This window comes from Quercus suber, unplaced genomic scaffold (assembly GCF_002906115.3).
Source record: "Quercus suber isolate HL8 unplaced genomic scaffold, Cork oak 2.0 scaffold_133, whole genome shotgun sequence".
Taxonomy (NCBI): domain Eukaryota; kingdom Viridiplantae; phylum Streptophyta; class Magnoliopsida; order Fagales; family Fagaceae; genus Quercus; species Quercus suber.
Genome location: NW_027069596.1, coordinates 833,614 through 854,456, shown reverse-complemented (window position 1 = coordinate 854,456; position 20,843 = coordinate 833,614). Strand labels below are relative to the sequence as shown.

The 20,843-nt window shown below is 40.6% G+C and overlaps 2 protein-coding genes across 2 annotated transcripts; both read right to left on the bottom strand.

The window, feature by feature from the left end:
* Nucleotides 1–8,558: 8,558 nt before the first annotated feature.
* On the bottom strand, nt 8,559–9,569 carry LOC112012780 (uncharacterized). The gene is made up of 2 exons (XM_024045161.2): nt 9,147–9,569; nt 8,559–9,038 (listed from the first exon to the last, which is right to left on the bottom strand). Exons 1-2 carry the CDS (start codon nt 9,567–9,569, stop codon nt 8,559–8,561), a joined length of 903 nt encoding a protein of 300 aa, XP_023900929.2.
* Nucleotides 9,570–12,635: 3,066 nt separating this feature from the next.
* On the bottom strand, nt 12,636–16,769 carry LOC112016863 (uncharacterized). The gene has a single exon (XM_024049333.1). It carries the CDS (start codon nt 16,767–16,769, stop codon nt 12,636–12,638), a length of 4,134 nt encoding a protein of 1,377 aa, XP_023905101.1.
* Nucleotides 16,770–20,843: the final 4,074 nt, after the last annotated feature.

Below are 20,843 nucleotides of genomic sequence, written 5' to 3'. Positions count from 1 at the left end.
ACTCCTCGGTCAGGTTCGAGGATGGTGTGTTCTTATATATTTCTCTTAGACTTATACAAATATTCCAGTTCCTGGTTACATAGTCCTTTCTTTTCTGTTTTTTTTTTCTCCTCCCCCCTGTAATGGAATCCTCCTCCTTTTATACCTCATTTCCTTCTTTCATCTTAGCCGTCCACGTGTAGATCAGATTGCTAATCTCCTTGATACTTGTCCCATCAGCACCTTCCTGAAGTCTTTGTGGATAGCTGTGAGGCTAGAAGTCACTATTCACGTATCACCTCTACATAAATGCGGCCAATTGTTAGGTGCAAAGCATTCAATGTGGTAGTAGTAGCTTTCTTCTTAGATATTTCTCAATTCTTTGTTGATTCACTTCTCTCTGAAGCTAATCCTCCCAGGCACGATTGCCCATTGCCCAGCACTTGATGGATGGTCGAACTTCAGGCTTCCACTCTATTGGCCGAGGAAGGGTGGCTCCTCAGACAATGTCACTTGTTCATTATGACCAGACATCTTCCTCGACCCAATAACTTACTTACCTTCACCAAAGCTTGTCTGTCCTCGAGCTCTTGGACATCCTCAGGTGCAGCCTACAGCTTAATATCCTTCTTGGACCTTTCATCCTTACAATAGTCCCTCGAAATTCTACTCTTTCTTTCCTCGGGGAAAACTAGAGTTTCGATTTTAGGTTACTGTACCTCCCATGCTTATGACATTTCCTTATGTGTAGGCGTCTTTTCACCTGAATGAGCATGCTACTAACGCTTCGTCATCTGGGACGCTTCAGCATTTACTTCACACAGCTCCCTATCCCCCACATTCTACGGTGTGATGAAAATCCTATGGTGGAGATTTTCCATAGGGATTCGAGTGGGAACTCTTTCACTTACTTTTCCTTCTTATATAAATTGCTCAAAGAATCCAAATGTCCCACTTTTTGAATCTTCAACTCTTAAGAACTAGTTCGAGGTGCTTTTTCCCACATTTTTGTAAGTAACCTTTAGCCCGACTACTTAATTTTAGGACCTTTTCTTCTTCTGCCTTCTATTTTCCACCTTATTCTTCTAACATCCTCCACTCGCGTCTCAAATGGGTAGATTCGCTAGCTTAGTAGACACCCCAGAGGGCATAGAGAGCTTTAAGACTCGTTATAACATACTAGCTGGGGTTTCCATTAGGCATTGCCTTCAAGGAGAATGGCATGCCTTGAGATTGGAAGGAGAGGTAGTAATCCCTATGATTGCTTTCATAGAGGGAGGGATGAGGATCCCTATGGGTAGAGTAACTAGGGACTTCTTGATTGCCCACAGACTCTGCCCAACCCAATGCTCCCCAAACATGTTTAGGATACTAGGTAACATAGACGCCCTTAATGAGAAGATGGGTGTAAACCTCACCCATCACGATGTTAACTAGGTGCACAACTGCCAGCTCCTTAAGAGTTAGGGGTACTACCTTAAGACTAGGGTCCCTGAGGTCAGATTCATCTTGTGTCTTCCTTGAAACTAACAAGGGCATGGACCAAGATTTTCTGATTGTCTCTGGTGAATGGCATGATGGACTTCATTGCCCAACACGAGAGGAAAAACTAGATGGGGTACTTAGGCTTAGGTTCCATGTTCTCACAATGCACATTCTATACTTACAGTCTCCCATTCCTTCTTGCAATTCGTATACTAATTGTTCTTTATTTAACTAACTTGCATTCTAACAACACTTTTATTTTTGGGATTCTTGTAGATAAGCATTTTATAGCCCCCAACCTTAATTTCGCTAATGAGCTCAACCTGACGATGATACTTTAGTCTGAGATCTTCGTTCATTCTGACAGGCAACTTCGAGTAGCTCACGTCATCATTGGATACAAGCCAATATTTACTAGCTTCCAGGCTCCCAAGTATGTTATAAAGGCTAAGGATCCTTGACTGCACCAAATTAACATAGTTGTGCCCGACTTCCTCACCGGTCTCCCACCTAAAGGTACCCATTAGGTTGAGCTACCTTCTCAGCGTAGTGCCGAGGAAGAGGCGACCTCCTTACGCTTGGCTCTCAAAGCAGAAACAGCTAAGGTGATTGAAGTCTCGGACTCCAAAAAAGACTTCGAAGTCTTTGACTAGCCACATTCTACAGAGTCTCCAGGTGCTGCTTTCAGACACCTTTCTCCTACCCAAGTTAGCAGTATTCAGGAGTCTTTTGAAGTTCCTAACGCCATGGTGCTCCAAAGGAAACCCAAGACCAGGTTATTAGAGCTCCTCGAATCACAAGTGTGAGGATCTATCCCCAATGTGGTCATCTAGACCCAACCTCTAACTCCCTTCCCCATCCATACTTTTCCATCCGAACCGGTGGATAAGAAGAGGAAACGGGATAAAAAGGGTAAGAAGGTAGCCGAGGAGGGTTAAGTCATCCCCTCCAAAGAGCTTGAGCCCTAGAAAGGGGAACAAATAGCCAAGAGGGCGCAAAGGAAGTCCTTGGCTGAGGGGACGGCCGTAGAGAGGGCGCCTGATCATCACCCTAGGGTTTAGATTTGGAACCCCCCTCCCCTTAGACTCCTCCATCCGAGACTTCCAAAAGGGTAAGGCAGGTAATGTGGCTAATGCATTGGAGCAACCCCTACTCTTGCCTCAAGACATGACTGACTTAAGGTCGCTAAAGAAGCACGAGGTGTTTCTAACCTTGAAAAGGGACCTGGCCATGGTATGTCTTTTAATTCATTATCTTTACTAAGTATACATGCTATTTTTGCTCTTAGAGAATTTATTTTAATGTTTTTTTTTTTGGAGGCGATCCAAACAACAAATATCACCGAGGAGTGGGTAGATGATGCTCACAAACAATGGAAGGACGAGGAGGGACAACACATAGCCACCGTTGAAATGCTCACCGTGGCCGAAAAAAGGATAAAAGACCTCAATGTAAAACTGACTGAGGTAGATAGGGAGAAAAAGAGTGCAGAGGCGGCATTGGCTGGGGCTGAGAGGCAAGCAGAGGATCAATGCCAACAATTGCACAGAGCTGAGGATCAGCTGGCCATTGCCAATGAGCACATAGGGGCTCTGAAGAATAAATTGGAGAAGGCAGAGGAGGCTACAGCTTAGGCTGAGCAGGAAGGCTATAACACTAGGGTGAAGGAAACTAATGAAAACCTCAGGGCCCAAGTCACCAGTGTCTGCCAAGGTTATTGCCTCCAAGTGTGGACTGAAATGCTAAACCAGGCTGGGGTGGACGCTTCCTTAGCACTAAGAAGGGCATAGAATGTCTTCTACCCCCTAACCCTCCGCATAGCAGGCCCTTCTAGCTCCCGAGCTGACGTTGCTCCTAAAATGCCTAAGTCTGATCAGGCTGCTCCTACCAACACTCTTCTAGCCCCTATTGGCCCTTCCAAAGAGGCTGATCAAGTGAGCACCTTGGATAAGGAGAAGGAGCTAGCTAAGGAGAAGGCCTTTGGACCTGTCAATCCTTTACTCGAGCCCATGGAATCCTCCAAGGAAAAGAGGGTAGCCCAGAGCCAAGTACTTGTACTAGCCAACTTCCCTTTCACCACCAAGAAGGATCTCATAGACAAAGGTGTAGCTCAAGCCATTGTGCTTGATCCTTTTGCCCAAATGTATTGAAGGCCAATGCTCCTCCCTCCAAGATCAACTAGAATTTTACTTACCCTTTTTTTTTAGTATGTATTCCCTTTGCCTTTTCAAGGCTTTGTTTAATGAAAGATGCCAAGTTCCTTTACATTATCACTGTTTTTATGTTAATTACAATGCTATTTTTTTTTATTGTTGAACATAGTTTGATTGTCTAACTGTAAGCCCAAATTACAATCTCTTCCAATTAAAGCACCACATTGCCTTTAACCTTGACAAACATCTATGCAATTGGTAATCTAACCACTTAATTCCCATGCAATTGGCAATCTAACATATTAATTTTCGAGCAATTGATAATCTAACAACTTAACTTAGAAATAGGACTAGTGTACCTGAGATGTTAAGCTTAAAAGGCTATGTATGATTAAGGCTCCATTCATAACTTCAAAAAAATGTGAAGCATTAATTTATCCAAGGTATGTGGTTTGAGGAACTAAACATGACCAATGTTTCACTTAACACTTAATTGAGTAGGAAGTTTCCTAAAAAAAAAAAAAGAGTAGGAAGTGTTAATTTTCCTGAGGTATAAGGTTCAAGGAACTAGACATGACCAAGGTTCTGTTTAACACGTAGATGAATAATTGAAAGTATTAATTTACCCAAGATATGTGGTCCGAGGAACCATGCATGACCGAGGTTCTGTTTAACACTTAAACGAATAGGAAGTATTAATTTACCCAGGGTATGTGGTTCGAGGAACCAAACATGACCGATGTTTTGTTTAACACTTAAATGAATAGGAATTGTTAATTTACTCGAGGTATGAGGTCCGAGAAACCAGACATGACCAAGTTTTGTTTAACACTTAAATGAATAGGAAGTTTTAATTTACCCGAGGTATGAGGTATGAGGAACCAGACATGACCAAGGTTCTATTTAACACTTAGGGAAATATGGAAACATTAATTTACCCAAGGTATGTGGTTCGAGGAACCAGACGTGACTGAAGTTCTGTTTAACACTTAAATGAACAGGAATAAAACATATAATAGTAGAAAGAGAAAATGGCAGGAATGCCTTTTATTAATAATAGTACCTTCGTAGATTATTTACATTCCACGGATGTGGTATAACATTTTCATCTAAATCTTCCAAAAAGTAAGCACCTATATCAGCCTTCGAGGTGATGCGATATGGCCCCTCCCAGTTGGGCCCTAGTTTTCCCCATGATGGGTTCTTTGCAGTACTCACGACCTTTCTCAAAACCAAGTCACTTGGTGCTAATGGACTCACCCCACACCTGTATCATACCTCTGCTCAAGCTTCTGCTGATAATACACTAGTTGAACCATGATTACTTCTCTCCATTCATCAACCAAATCTAGACTCCTCTCCAATAACTTATCATTGTTTTCTGGGTTGAACAAGCTTGTCCAAACCCAGCCTCTAGAAGGATCACGGCCTCGAACCTATAAGTCATTGAAAAGGGTGTTTCCCCAGTTGACTGACGAGGAGTAGTCCGATATGTCCAAAGAACGTGTGGTAGCTCTTCCATCCATCTACCATTTGCTTCGTCTAACCTCTTCTTGAGCCCATTCACTATGACTTTGTCGATTGGTTCAACCTGTCAATTTCCTTGTGGATAAGCTGGAATTGAATATCTGTTCCTAATGCTCAATTCACAGTAGTATTTCTTGAAGGCTTTACTGTCAAATTGGAGCCCATTATCCGAGATAAGGGTGTGAGGAATCCCAAATCGAGTAACAATGTTCTTCCAAACAAACTTTTTTGCATCTATATCCCTAATATTGGATAATGGCTCAGCCTCCACCCACTTTGTGAAGTAATTAGTTCCAACTAGAAGCCATCTTTGGTTTTCCACAACCTTAGGAAATGGTCCTACAATATCCAGGCCCCACTGAGCATGGTCATGGACTAGACAGAGGATTGAGTACACCCCTAGGTTGATGAATGTTCAGAGCAAATCTCTGGCATTGATTACACTTTTTTACATACTCTTGTGTCTCTTTTTGCATATTCGGCCACTAATACCCTTAAGTAAGAGCTTTATGTGCTAATGATCTACCCCCCGTATGACTTCCACATATCCCTCATGCAACTCTTCTAAAAGTGACTCTACTACCTCAAGATGAACACAAAGCAAGTATGGTCCAGAAAAGGAGCGTTTGTACAACTATTGCTCCTCGGACAACCAAAAACGAGGAGATTTCCTTTGTATTTTTTCTGCCTCCCCTTTCTCATGAGGCAAAACACCCTCCTTGAGAAATAGATCCAACGGATCCATCCAACTAGGCCCGACCATGATCTAGTGAACTTGGACTTTTTTCTTCCTCTCCTAGACAGGCCTATGCAGATCCTCAACAAGTATGACCCGAGGTAGATCTTGTCCAGAAGAGGTTGCCAGAGTTGCCAAAGAGTCAGCATGTGTATTCCTGCTTCTCGGGACTTTTTGTATGGTGAAAAACTCAAAATTTGACTGCAAACGCCGAGCTTGACTTAAATACCCTTGCATTCTCAAATCCCTAGCTTCCAACTCTCCCTTTACTTGTCCTACGATTAACCTTGAGTTCAAGAACACTTAAACAACTTTTCCTCCCATTTTTTGAACCATAGCTATCCCTATTAGCAGAGTCTCATATTTAGCATCGTTGTTCGTCGCTGAGAAGCCCAACCTTAAGGATTTCTTAATGGTGATTTTGTTCAGGGAAATTATTACCAGCCCCACCTCGGATCCTTTTTTATTTGCCGCCCCATCAACATATAACTTCCAGGGTGAAGGCCCCTGCTGAGAAATTGTCGGAACTTGCTTTCCTTCTAATCTGTGTTCATCAACCTCTACCTCTATTGGAAATTTAGTAAATTCTACCACAAAATCCGCAAGAACTTGCCCTTTAATTGAGGTACGAGGCATGTACCTTATGTCAAATGCCCCCAAAATCGTCCCCCTTGGCAATTCTCCCCGTATAATCAACTTTTCGTAGCAACGACTACAGAGGGAGTTACGTTAAAACCACAACTATATGTGCTTGGAAGTATTGGGGGAGTTTTCGCATAGCATGAACCACAGCCAAAATGGCTTTCTCTAAGGTTAAGTAACGAACTTTAGCATCGTGTAACGACTTACTCACATAATAGACTGGCCATTGTACTCCATTTTCTACCCTTACCAATACTAGACTAATTGCATGAGAGGCCACAACAATGTAGGCAAAAAGTACTTCTTACTCTTCAGGTCTGGACATAATGGGTGATCGAGAAAGGTAATCCTTCAACTGTTGAAAAGCGAGGGCACATTCTTCATTCTATTCAAACCCTTTCCACTTGTGCAAGAGTTGGAAAAATGGCCTACATCTATCTGCAGATCGAGAGATAAATCTGTTCAAGGCTGCGGTCATTCCAGTCAACCTTTGCACTTCTTTAGGATTCCGAGGAGGTTATAAATCATTGATTACTTTAATCTAATCAGGATTAACTTCAATTTGATGTTGGGTGACCATATAGCCCGAAAACTTGCCTGAGACGATGCTAAAGGAACATTTAGAAGCATTAAGGCGCAATTTATGCTTTCTCAACACCTTAAAGACACTTCCGAGGTCAGCCACATGCTCGTCCACTATCTTGCTTTTCACCACCATGTCATCAATGTAGACCTCAATATTCTTGCTAAGCTAGGGTTTAAACATTCTAGTTATCATCCTCTGGTAAGTAGACCTTGCATTCGTCAATCTAAAAGGCATCGCCTTATAATGATAGTTCCCAGTGGGAGTTACAAAATCAGTCTTCTCCTGGTCAGCCAAAGCTAATGGTATCTGATGGTACCCTTAAAAGACATCCAAAAAAAATCATTCGGGGATGACCAACCGTCGTGTCCACTAATTGGTTTATTCGAGATATCGAGAAGGGGTCCTTGGGGCAAGCTTTGTTTAAATCTGAGAAATCTACATACACTCGCCACTTCCCATTCTTCTTTTTTACAACCACTATGTTGGCCAACCATTTTGGGTGAAAGACTTCTTTTATTGCTCCTGCACGCTTGAGCTTTACCACCTCTTTCTTAACAGCCTCGAAATGTTCTTTAGAAGAGTGCCGACGTGGTTGTTTCTTAGGGGTAATAGATGGATTGACATTCAGGTAATGACAAATGAAATTCAGATCCACCTCGGGAGCTTCATAAGCACTCTATGCAAACATATCAACATTTTTTCTATGGAAAGCCACTAGCTCCTCCTTCTCCTGAGGAGGCATTTGAACTCCCACTTGAAAATATTTGTCTACATCAGTATCAATAGTAATCTTCTCCAACTCTTCGCATTTTGTGCCTTTAGCTACATCGTCCGAGGACGTCTCTATTCCCTTTGATTGCTACAAACCCCTTTCTATGGTGATCGAGGATTCACCCTCGGACTGGTGTCTAATAGCCACAACTAGGCATTGCCTGGCCATAGCCTAACTTCCAATCAGCTCCTCGACTTGGTCCCTTGAGGGATACTTCACTTTCAAGTGCAAAGCTGAAGAGACAGCCCCTATGGCATGAAGCCAAGGTCATGCCATGATAGCAGTATAGGGGGAATACGTGTCTACCACAATGAAATCTACTTTAACAACCTTTGACCCTGCTTGAACAGGTAGTCTGATCTGGCCCTTTGGGATAACTGTCTTACCATCAAACTCCACTAGAGGGGAATCATAGCTGTCCAAATCCTTGGGTTTTAACTTAAGTCCCTTGTACAGGTTAGGGTACATGATCTTTGCCCCATTGCCCTGATCTACCAAAACTCTTCTCACATCATACCCCCCTATTCGGAGGGTGACCACTAAGGCATTGTCATGTGGTTGATAAGTTCCAATTTTATCCTCATCAAAGAAGCTCAAAGTTGGTCGGACTTCCACTCTTCCTCGCTTAGACTCAGGGATTGAATCCTCAGCGTATGGTTTTGCTATGGACATAACCTTTTATGGATATGCGACAGTCCGACCTGGGGAGGCGAGAATAGCACTGATTATTCCCAAGGGCAGTCTTGAGGAAGCATCCCTCTGGTGTGCCGACTCGACTTGACTCCCCTGCCTAGGGGGTTGGTACAGGAACTGCTTCAGCTTCCTAATCTTAACTAACTGCTCCAGGTAGTCACGTAAAGTTCTACAATCTTCCATAGTGTGTCCTTCATTTTGATGGTATTGGCAATGAAGACTTTGATTACACTTCATGGGGCCTCCTCCCATCTTGCTTGGCCATTTGAAATATGGCTCATTTTTTATCTTCTTAAGGATTTGGTGTACAAGCTCCCTGAACATTATGTTAACTACCTGGGCAGTAGTGTGCCTAGTATGTCCAGCAAAATCTCTTTTGGGTCGATTTTTATTATATCTCTCTGACTTAAAGTCTTTTCGGTAGTGGGGGGTTACCTTCACCTTCCCCTTCCCTTGTTGTTGATCCTTTTCAACCCATTTATACTCATCAATTCAATCCATTAGCTGATGCATGCTCCGAGTAGGCTTTATAGTTAAGGATTTTCTTAAATCGTGCTTAGTAGGCAGGTTGACCTTAAATGTCCTTATTGCTACATCCTCAAAATTTTCATCTATCTTATTAAACCTCTTGTAGTATCTATTCGAGTAGGTCTTCAGAGTCTCATCCTCTTGCATAGCCATAGATAGCAAGGAGTCCAGGAGACGAGGCACCCTACTACAAGTGACAAATCGGGCCCCAAAGGCCTTGGTAAGCTCTTGAAAAGAGCTAATTGATCCTTCCTCCAACCCATTAAACCACCTCATCGCAACTGGCCCCAAACTAGATGGGAATACCTTGCACATTAAAGTCTCATTCCTTGAGTGAACGACCATTTTCTGGTTAAAATGACTGACATGCTCCATTGGGTCTGTCCTACCATTATACACGGTAAACGATGGCTGCGTGAATCGCCAAGGAAGCTTTGCCCTTTCTGTGAGGGATTTCACAATTCGCATTAATACTAATGGGCTTGATCTACGATAAAATGCTATAAAAGATTTGTGCCCCCTCATCCTTCACCAATTGGTCGTTGGATGGATCGGTAAGGCACACGATCCGACAAGTGTTATCAGAGCCCGGTCATAGGTTCGAGTCATTGGAGCCATATTGTAAGGGAGGGATTGTGAGGGATTTCACAGTTCGCTCAAATACCAATGAGCTTGGTCTGCGATCGAATACTATAAAAGATTTATGCCCCTCATCCTTCACCAATTGGTCATTGGATGGATCGGTAAGGCACACGGTCCGACACTTTCAATCCTCTATGTAAACGGTGACTTTGAGATTTGACGTAAAGCCCTGTTCATCACATCATTCCCTAAACCCTTGTAGGCTAGGCTTCTACTGTTTTGCCTATGGTGACATTCTTCATTATAAGAGAAAGACTTGCTAGGAAGGGCCTTTGATCTAGGTCTATAACTGTCATCATCATCAGATTGAGACCCTAAGCTTAATGGAGTCCCTCTCCTTTGCTTACGGCGTAACTTCCTACGTAAATGATCTATATCCAGTTGCAAGTTTCTGGTATACTCCCCATGAGACACATGGCTCTTGCTTCTAGAATGACTCCTACTAGTATGAGTTGTGTGCACACTAACTTCATGATCTCTCATTTGTTCAAGATTAAGAAAATGATCTTGACGTTATGATCCCATAGATTCTTCTCGGTTTGGCCTTGAACCCACCATGATTGAATAGACTCAAGAATGTTCAAAATTTCCCAAAGACAGCGCCAATTGTAAGGACACAATTTTTTCCACCCCCTCTGTAATGGAATCCTCCTCCTTTTATACCTCCTTTCCTTTTTTCATCTTAGCCATCCACGTGTAGATCAGATTGCTAATCTCCTTGATACTTATCCCATCAATACCTTCTTGAAGTCTTTGTGCATAGCTATGGGCTAGAAGTCACTGTTTAGGTATCATCTCCACATTATTGTGGCTAGTTGGTTAGGTGCAAAACATTTAATGCAGTGGTAGCAGCTTTCTTCCCAGACATTTTTCAATTCTCTGTTGACTCACTTTTCTCTGAAACTTATCCTCCCAGGCACTGTTGTCCATTGCCTAGTACTTGATTGGTGGTCAGACTTCAGGCTTCCATTTTGTTGGCCAAGGAAGGGTGGCTCCTCAAACAATGTCACCTGTTTATTATGACCAGACCTCTTCCTCGGCCCAATAACTTACTTACCTTCACCAAAGCTTGTCTGTCCTCAGGCTCTTTGACATCCTCTGGTGCGGCCCACGGCCCAATATCCTTATTTGGGCCTTTCATCATTACACTAGTTATGATAATTTTTTTTTTTCTAATTTTTAATAAGATAGAACATGTGGTGATTTTTGTTATGTGATGATTTTTATTTTATTTATTTTTGAGAAATATGTGGTGATTTTTATTTAGTATATGTGATTTTTATTTATTTATTTTATAGTTCATTAATATTAGATTCTTAGTATTTTGCACTCATTAACTCACTTGACACAAAGATTAAAAAACTTAAGTAGACACATGGCACAAGTTCAAAGTGGATAATTATGGTGTAGTTCTCACATAAATTTGGACACATGGTGCAAAATTGGGTTATAATTTCAAATTCTAATTCAATTTTCTCTAAACTTTACCTATTAATATATATATAAGATTAGATGGGACATGTAGAAAATTTAGATTAGGTGAGACACATGACGCAAAATTAGACTCTAATTGAATTCCAATTTAAAATTTAATTGGATTTTATCTTTGCTTTACCTATTATTATATATATAGACTAGTTTATAACCCATGCTTATGCACGGAAATATTAAACAATAATAAATATATAAATATATAATTGAAGTGTCCAGGTGGGCTTTTGTATTAGATGTTAATGTATCATTTACTTTAGCACAAAAATTTTAAAAACTTAAATGAGACACATGACCAAATTAAAATTAGGCTTCCAATTTGAAATCTAATTAGATTTTCTCTGAGTTTTGACTATATATATATATATATATGGGAATGATAATGTACTTGTGTTGAATTTCAAGTTCAAAAACTCAATATTGAGCTTAAGTTTGAACTCAAGTTGTCTCAACTTAAGCTTGAGACACTTCAAGCTTTTGGACCTTTTGACAAGCTTAAGCTCTAACGTTGTTTGTAGGCTTGGTTCAAGCCCAAGCCAAGTTTGTAAATTTTACATTTGTTGTTGAGCCAAATTTGAACATTCAATACTCGACCAAACTCGATTAGTTTAAGCCCTAGAAATTTTGGGTTTGATAAAGCTTGAACATTCAATACTACAAAACTCGACTAGTTTAAGCCCTATAGATTTTAGGTTTGATAATGAGAAAGAAGGATAACTTTTGGTAAGCGACGGATTTAAAAGGGGAAAATCTAACATATTGGATAGGTTAAGATTCTTGGTTAATAAAAGACTAAACTCATATACAATGTCCCTACAATTGAGTCACACATGGTTTTGGTTTCTAGTCTTAAGACAAAGATAATCGGAGTATAGTTGAATCTTTCCACAAAGGCAGCTATCTATGTTTGTTTAAAATTATGCATGGCATATTCTTAAGTACATTCCTATGATATTGTCTAATTAATTAAACGCCAACTAAAAGAAACAGTTTTAAAAATAAATAAAAGAAAAGTTGCCTTGGTCATTTCCTTTTTTCATTCCATTTTTTGTAGCCGCCCAACGTAGAAAAAGAGAAGTCTTTAAAGTAAAATATTGTTATAGATAATAAACTATTAAAGTTTTGTGACTGGTCTTTAATAATTCAGGGGTTTTAAATAATTTAATGGAAAAATATCATAATATAATTTTCAAGAAGGTGATTTGTTTTATTGTCTAAGAATATCTCTATCGTCACTTATATTTTGAAAGTAACTAATGATTATATATTTGACATGTCGATCGGTGAATTGGAAACAGGTTTGCTGGTTGTATTTTATGGATTCATTAAGTTAGTGATACATTAAAGTTTAGTCTAAATTACTGTTATTTTTTTTTTTGAGAATCCGGCTTGTTAGGGCTTTTATTGAACAATATTGGCTAAATCAGCCTGAAATACATCATAAGAAAGTGGAGGGACAGACTCCATCCACACTACATAATCTAAAACATGAATTGCGTGTCTAGCTAATCCATGAGCTACCTTGTTACCTTCTCTCTTTGTGTGAGAGTAAAGTAATGTACGAAAACTAGCTGAAGAAACTTTAATATCCTCCACCAACAACCCAAGCGGAGATAAAGATTGTACCCCCCTCATTAAAGCTAGATGGACAATGCTTGAGTCTCCTTCCAGAATAGCATCATTGATTCCTATTTCCCTTGCAAACTCCAACGCCCTATTAGCAGCAATAGCCTCCATATCTGCTGCCTTATACGCACAAGGGATCAGCTGTGACAAAGAAGCAATAGCTGCACCGTGCGAGTCTCGGATAATGACTCCTATCCCAGACTTTCCGTCATGCTCGAAAGTGGCTGCATCGTAGTTGATTTTGTACAGATCACTAGGAGGGGGCTGCCAGGAAGCATGTGGGTTACGTCGAGATGGGCCGCGCTGAGAGGGGCTTGCAACGAGTTGAACGAGTTGGGCTGCGCTGAACTCGTCCATTCTTGCTTTTGCCGAGGAAGCAATCTGAGACAGTGAGCTGTGTGGCTTGTTAAGTCGAGCTTGGTTCCTCTGAGTCCAGATCGACCACACCATCATTGCGAATAGCTCGGCATTCCTCTGTTCTTGTATCACCCATGAGAGCAATTCTTTGAAGTCCAAGAACCTCCTGTTGTAGCGAAAACCCCACTTGACCGAATCTGTCCAGACCTCATCCAGCTTAGGACACGCCCACACAGCATGTAACATTGTCTCAGGGAGCTGCTTGCACCGATCACACAGTGGGTTTGAGATGATAGTGCGCTGCATCAGGTTTTGTTTTGTTGGCAGAGAGTCACGGCATGCTCTCCATACGTGATGCTTGACTTTGTTAGGAACTTCCAGCGTCCATACCTTCTTCCACAGCTGGGTTTCAAGTGACTCCTGATTCCTTTCATGAGCTGGTTCTGCTTCTTCCTTTAGAAAGCGGTAACCTGACTTGCAAGTGTACCTACCATCGTGAGATAAGGGCCAGTAGAGGCTGTCTTCCGTTTCAGTTCGGGCAAGGGGAATTTTTTTGATGATTTCCGCTTCCTGTGGGGTAAAGAGACCTTCCACCATGTCATTGTTCCACTGTTTAGTGTCTGTGTCAATCAGAACATCCACTGTTGCCTCCTCCATTGAGTCCACTACTGGGGACAAAACCAAATCATGGTTCTTTTGAGGCAGCCAACTATGTTTATAAATCTGGACTGTTTTCCCATTTCCAATGCGCCACTTTGCTCCCCTAAGAATGACATCTCTTCCATGGAGGATACTTTTCCATGCATAAGAGCTTGATCTCGAATCCTCCGCTTCCATTATGGTGCAATGAGGGAAAAATCTTGCTTTGAAAATTCTGTAAAACAAGGAACCTTTATCTGTCAACAGTCGCCATGCCTGTTTTGCCAAAAGTGAATCATTGTACATTGCCAAATCTCTAAAGCCCATTCCTCCCACCATTTTTGATTTTGTCATTTCATCCCATTTTAGCCAATGAACCTTCCGCCTATTTCCTCTTTCACCCCACCAAAACTTTCTAATCAACACTTCAATATCATTACATAATCCAATCGGTAATTTAAAGCAACCCATAGCAAAGGAAGGGATAGCTTGAATTACCGATTTTATCAATACCTCCCGCCCTGCTTGTGATAGTAATTTTCCTTCCCACCCTTGCAATTTTTTCCACACCTTTTCCTTGATATAGTTAAAACTAGCTTTTTTTCCTCTCCCTACTAACGAAGGAAGGCCCAAATACTTCTCATAATGCTGAATTTCCTGCACTCCCAGTAAGCCTCTAATAATTTCTTTAGTGTCATCCGGAGTGGATTTGCTAAAGAATAGTGCTGTCTTGCTACTGTTTATCTTCTGACCTGACACCCTTTCATAGGAACTCAATAAATCAAGGATCGCGTTACACTCGTTTGGTGTTGCTCTACAGAACAAGAGGCTATCATCTGCAAAAAATAAGTGGGTTAGTTTTGGTCCTCTTCTACACAAAGAAAACCCATTAATCCTTCCTTCCGCTGCCGCTCTCATGATAAGCCCATGTAACCCTTCTGTGCATAATAGGAAAAGAAAAGGGGATAATGGATCTCCTTGTCTGATGCCTCTGCTTGGGTAAATAAAACCCTTTGGTTCTCCATTCACCAATATTGAATAAGTGACCGTTGTAACACACAACATGATTAGACTGATCCACCTTTCTGCAAATCCCATCTTTCGCATCAGATCTTCCAAAAAGGACCACTCCACCCTATCGTATGCCTTGCTCATATCCAATTTGAGTGCCATATAACCTGTTTTCCTTGATTTATGATGCTTCATACAATGCAAAGTTTCAAATGCAACCAAAATATTATCTGAAATCAAGCGATCCTTTACAAAAGCTGATTGGTGTTCAGAAATAATATTTGGTAACACTTTTTTCAGCCTATTTGCTAGTACTTTGGAAAAAATCTTATAAATAACATTACAAAGACTAATAGGCCGAAATTCATGGACATATTCAGGATTTGATTTTTTGGGGATGAGAGTAAGGAAAGTATGATTAACAGGTTCGGGAAGAATACCTGAGTTTAACCACAAAAGGACATCTTGTGTCACATCCTTATCAACAACCTTCCAAAAATGTTGGTAGAACAAAGGCGGCATACCATCTGGTCCAGGTGCTTTTAGAGGGGCCATCTCATTGAGTGCAGCAGCCACTTCCCCTTCCTTAAAATCAGCAACTAACTCTTGGTTCATCTCATCAGTAATACATGGCAGCACATAGGATAACACCTCATCTACATGGGTCGGATTAGATGTTTCAAATAACTCTTGGTAGAATTTATTTAAAACTGATGCAATCCCATCTGGATCCGTATGCAATTGATCGGCCTCATCTTTTATTCCCCTTATTGTGTTTTTCCTAAATCGTTTGGTGGCTTGGCTGTGAAAAAATTTGGAGTTGCAATCCCCTTTGCTTGCCCACAATACTCTGGAGCGCTGCCTCCACATACGAGCCTCTCTCTCCTTAAGAATATCAATTTCTGCTATAAGTTCCCTTACCCTCTGATTGCTTCCACTTTGTTGTGCCACCCATTCGGCTTTGGTAAGCAAAGATTTTTTCTTTTCCAGTTCTCTTCTCACATTCCCAAAACAGTTCCGGTTCCACCATTCTAACTCTTTGCTGCATTTGTCAACCTTCTTGATAACTGAAGTGCCTAGGGAACCACCTGATTGACCAACATCACCAAACCTCCATGTTGCTTCCACCATCTCACCACACTGGTTATCTGATAACCACATTTCCTCAAAACGAAACCTTTTTTTTACAGGTGGCTGATCCAACCCCGAGAGATTAATTAGAAGGGGTGAGTGATCAGATGAAAAGCACCTTAGGTGGTGAATACGTGTACCAGGGAATTTCAGGAAAAAAGAATTAGTTGCCAAACCTCTATCCAATCTCTCCCAGATTGACCTTCCGTCTTGAAAATGCCTAGCCCATGTGAATCGAGGGCCAATGAAACCCATATCCATGAATCCACACTCATCAATTACTTCCCGAAACTGCTGCATTTGATTATGGTTCCGGAGAGCCCCACCCAATTTTTCATTCTGTTTTGTCACCTCGTTAAAATCACCTGCACACATCCAAGGGATCTCGGAATGATTGATAAGGCTTCGGAGATTATTCCATGCTTCCCATCTTTTTGCCGTGTCTGGTTCTCCATAAAACCCTGTAAAACGCCAAGCATTCTCGGTGTTTTTATCAATGCAAGAATCAATATAGTACTTGGATGACCCCTCAATGGTGAGGTTAACAGATGCTTTCCAGAACATAACCAATCCGCCTCCCCTATTATTGCTCGGCACCACCCATTTATTTTCAAACTCAATTTCTTGTTGTACTTGATCTAGCCTTGCTTCATCTGTCCAAGTTTCGGCTATAAACACGACAGAGGGATCTTTTGCCCGTATAATCTCTACGAGCTCCTTCCCTGTACGTAGGTTCCCAAGCCCACGACAGTTCCAAGCTAAGCAATTCATTGTGCATGGCGGGGCTGAATTTCAGCCTCCGCCAAACCCACCGGTTCACCATCTTCAATTGTTGAAACCTGCACCCGTTTCCCCGATAGTTCTGAAAAAAATTCAGCTTGCTCAAGGCTCCTTTTCCCCTTGCTACGTATGATACTTTGAGTGTGTACTGATTCCTTTGTTGTTGTTCTGATCAAACGAGTCCACTTGGGAAGGACACGCAATTGGGCTTCATGTGATGAAGCCCTAGCTGCCACCTCTTCATTGAGACTCACATTAATTTCCTTACCGTCTGGCTTGGGGAGATTAATTTGAGCCGTAAATGATTGGGTCAATGATTGCAGGGGACACGGGTCATTAAGGGGATTTAATTCCTTATCAGACTCCACCGTATTTGTCTCCATATTAATAGCGTGTGCCTTGCCCTCATTAAGAGGTGAGACACCTGGATCCGTTTCACCCACTTTAATGCTGTCCCAGCCTCCACGTTCTGCCAAATTAAATTCCGGAGCATTAACTTCCTTGCTTAGCTGCACTGAAACCTGTAACGGCTCTTCCCTTGTAACTGTCACCGGTGGTTGGGGAGGCGGCTCATGCTCCATCTGTGTCACAGTTGAGGTTTGCTGCTCATCGGAATCCATGGATTTCTGCACCTGCTTCTTTTTTGATTTGTAAAAACCTGGGACATACACCACGTTCTTCCTAGCTGACCCAAAAGCCGCAGCCCTTAGGTGTGGACCGAATTGTTTTTGCTCTGGCAGGAGGGAACCATCACTGTCAATCCAGATATCACAGTCTTTGTCATCGTGCTCGAAGCTTCCGCACCAATAGCAAATATTAGGGAGTCTTTCATACTTGAAATTCACCCACACTTGCTCTCCTTTTTCAAGTGTAATAACACGACCACGAGAAATAGGCACTGTAACGTCCATCACGACTCTAACTCGAATAAAATTTCCTCCCTCGTTAACTGAAGTTTCTGGACCTCGTACCACCTCGCCAAGGACTTCACAAATTTTTTCTGCTGCTGCCACGTTCATGTATCGTATGGGGATGTTATGCACCTGGACCCAAAAAGCAGTTTTGTTAAAACTTGAAGCCGTAAGTGGGTTGTCCTTCACATACCGTTGCATAATAATCAAATGTTTATCGAAGCTCCAAGGTTCACTCTTGAGTACCCGTTCCATATCTTCCTTGTCTTCAAATATGAAAAGAACCATGTGGTCACCTTGGTTTTGTATTTTAAAGCCATTCCTTGTCCGCCACAGTGGGTTGAAAGTTTGTGCAATGGCATCAATATTCAGCGCTCGTCTTGTGAGAAACTTCGCTGCGATGATGTATTCTTGAGACTTGAGTTCACTTGTTAAACAACAACCTGGGCCCTCTTTCTCAGACAAAGAGAGGCGATTCCAACTTCTTGTAAGATCTTCCATGGTAGAGTATGAGATGATAGTGAAAGGAAAGTAGATTGACACACTTCTGTTTCCCAGTAACCCAAGAAAAAAAGAACCCCACAATCCTGGAAATAACCTTGTTATTTCGAGGAAGACAAAAACACCTTTGTAAAAAAGGGACCCCAATTCTACTGCCTAAGAGAAGACTAAGCTTTCTTAGAGTCAGAGAAACACACGATTTTTTGGTTTAATTATTATTTATCAAGTTAGTGACAGCGGTGTGCTTTTTATCATATTTTTATTTTAGGATCATTATTATTATAAATGCTAATTATGGGTTCTATTTTATAATTTGGCAACATTGCAAATTATACCCCTAAAATTCACAGGTGTTTGGATTTTACACCCTAAAATTTTAATTTTACCCATGAAGTTTGGAGGTGTTTGGATTTTATACTCTGAAGTTTCAGAATTTGAATTTTATATGCTTAATTTTGGGGGTGTTTTAATTTTACCTCTTAAAGTTTGGAAGTGTTTGGATTTTATACCCTGAAGTTTCAGAAATTTAATTTTACACTCTGAAGCTCTATTACGTTTGTATCAACAACCACTCCGCCCATATTTTCTGTTAAGTGCGACATAAACTTGCTACGCTGTCGATACCGTACTTTGTCCAACCCTGATTCATGCACCTAAACAAATGCCAAAATTTGGAAAAATTCAAAAAAAGTGCAAAATGCAAGTTTTAAAAAAAAAATTCATTTTATTTTAGATTTTTCAAATACCTTTTATATCCGACCTATACTTTAGACTTAAAATGAAAAGTAAGTAATTACAAAAAACCTACAAGTATAATTGAAAATTGAAACTTCACAAACTTTACGTACCCTAATATAATTGGAAATTGAACTATATTATTTTGAATGTAGGTTGAAGACTTGAAGTGTATACACTACTTTTGAGATGTAAAAAATATTTATTTCTAGATGGATGTTATATTTAATATTAAGTAGGTTAAAATGGGTTTTGTGATTGTGTCAGATTCTTGTCAACCCAATACAACCTGTTTATTAAGCGTGTCAAGTAGGTTAGGTTAGGTCAACCCGCCTCATTAATAGGTCGGGTTAGGGTTAAAGGATCATGATACGATTATTAAATGGATTGGGTTAGGGTTGAGCCAGTTAGTCGAATACCCTTACCTTGACATGACACGACACGAACCCAACACACTAACCCGAATCGACACCCCTAAAATAAATGCAACATGATCAAATAGCGGATCAAAGGGTTGCAACATTCCAAAACCCCTCTAATAGCAATTAAGACTGAAAATCCTAACTAGGTATGATTAAAAAGTTGACTTTTTGATCCAACTCTCTGATCAAGTTGAATTTTGAACCATCTCATAGGTCATATTTTTCCCTACAAAACGATAGTTTACTGGCCAAAATTGAAGTTAAAATGGATAAGATATCAACAAAACACCAAAACCTTAATTAAGTACTTCACTTTTTGAGGTAAAACATGTTGTTTTTGGACCAACTTCGTGCAAAAAACTGTACTAATTGGGAAATAACTGGAGCAAACTAGTTGAACCAGCTTGAAGCATGAGGTCTCAACCACCTCTCATAAAAATGGCTTGATGATATCTGCCACAAAATTTCCTACACTGCGTCACCTCCCTTTTGGGCACGATATTTTGATGACCGTAGCTCCAAATCTTACAAGGTCAGAACCTATGGAAACAAGAAATCCAGAGTTTTCCAAGGATATAAAGTTTGAAGAAAACGGAACTCGAAAAGACCTTCAAACAGTCACACAAAAATCGGACCAGAAACCGGGAAAAAGATGAAATAGCCTATTGAAGTGGCAAAAATGGGAGGTTATGTGATGGTGTACCAAAACCCCATCACATCACCCCCCCCCCCCCCCCCTTTTTGTAAAATAAGGTTGAAAAATAGAGTTTAGGGAAGAAAAAAAAAATTCCCTCCCCTTTTTAGGAAACCCACCACAAAAATTCAACCTCTCTCATTTTATTTGTAATCTTTGTGGGTAAGATGTAGTGATGGGATATTTTTCCTAATAACTATAGCCATCCCATTTTTCTCTACTTCATCTCATGTAAAAATCATCCATTTTTTATATATGAAATTCTGTTTATTTACTATCTCTCTAGCACTATTGTTGTGATTGTGTATCTATCTCTCTTTCCTTTATGTTTATATTACTCATTGTTGATTGTGATATTGTTGTTGTTCCTAGATGGTTATTGAACCATCTCCTAGACCTAATATGGGAAGTACCCTTAGGGGGAAGAAATCTCATTTCTTCTAGGCATCTAGAAATCTTTTATGTTCTTGCTCATTTACCCATATATTTTAATGCTATTTTCCCTCTCCCCTTTACTTTAATGTCATCCCTTTTAATTTTTGCTAATCCCCACTCCCCTCTATTTATTGCACTTTTATTTTCCCTTGTTATATATATATATATATATATTATCTCATCACTTAAGAAATGCTTTAGCTAGACGAGCAATTGTAGCTGCAAACACAAATATATGGATATAATCCCTACCTAGTGATTTCGATGATGTTTTCCAATCGGATTTATTTCAATAAAATTTACTTCTTTCTCAAAAAGAAAAAGATTTTCTATCCCTTTTAAATAAACTTTAAACCTAGAGTAAAGC

Excerpts from the sequence above, each read along its gene's own strand:
- LOC112012780 (XM_024045161.2), bottom strand. The coding sequence starts at position 9,569 with ATGCGAATTGTGAAATCCCTCACAGAAAGGGCAAAGCTTCCTTGGCGA. Across the intron at positions 9,039-9,146 it reads TAGCAATAAGGACATTTAAG|GATCAACAACAAGGGAAGGG; the intron begins GTCAACCTGCCT and ends TGGGTTGAAAAG.
- LOC112016863 (XM_024049333.1), bottom strand. The coding sequence starts at position 16,769 with ATGAATTGCTTAGCTTGGAACTGTCGTGGGCTTGGGAACCTACGTACA.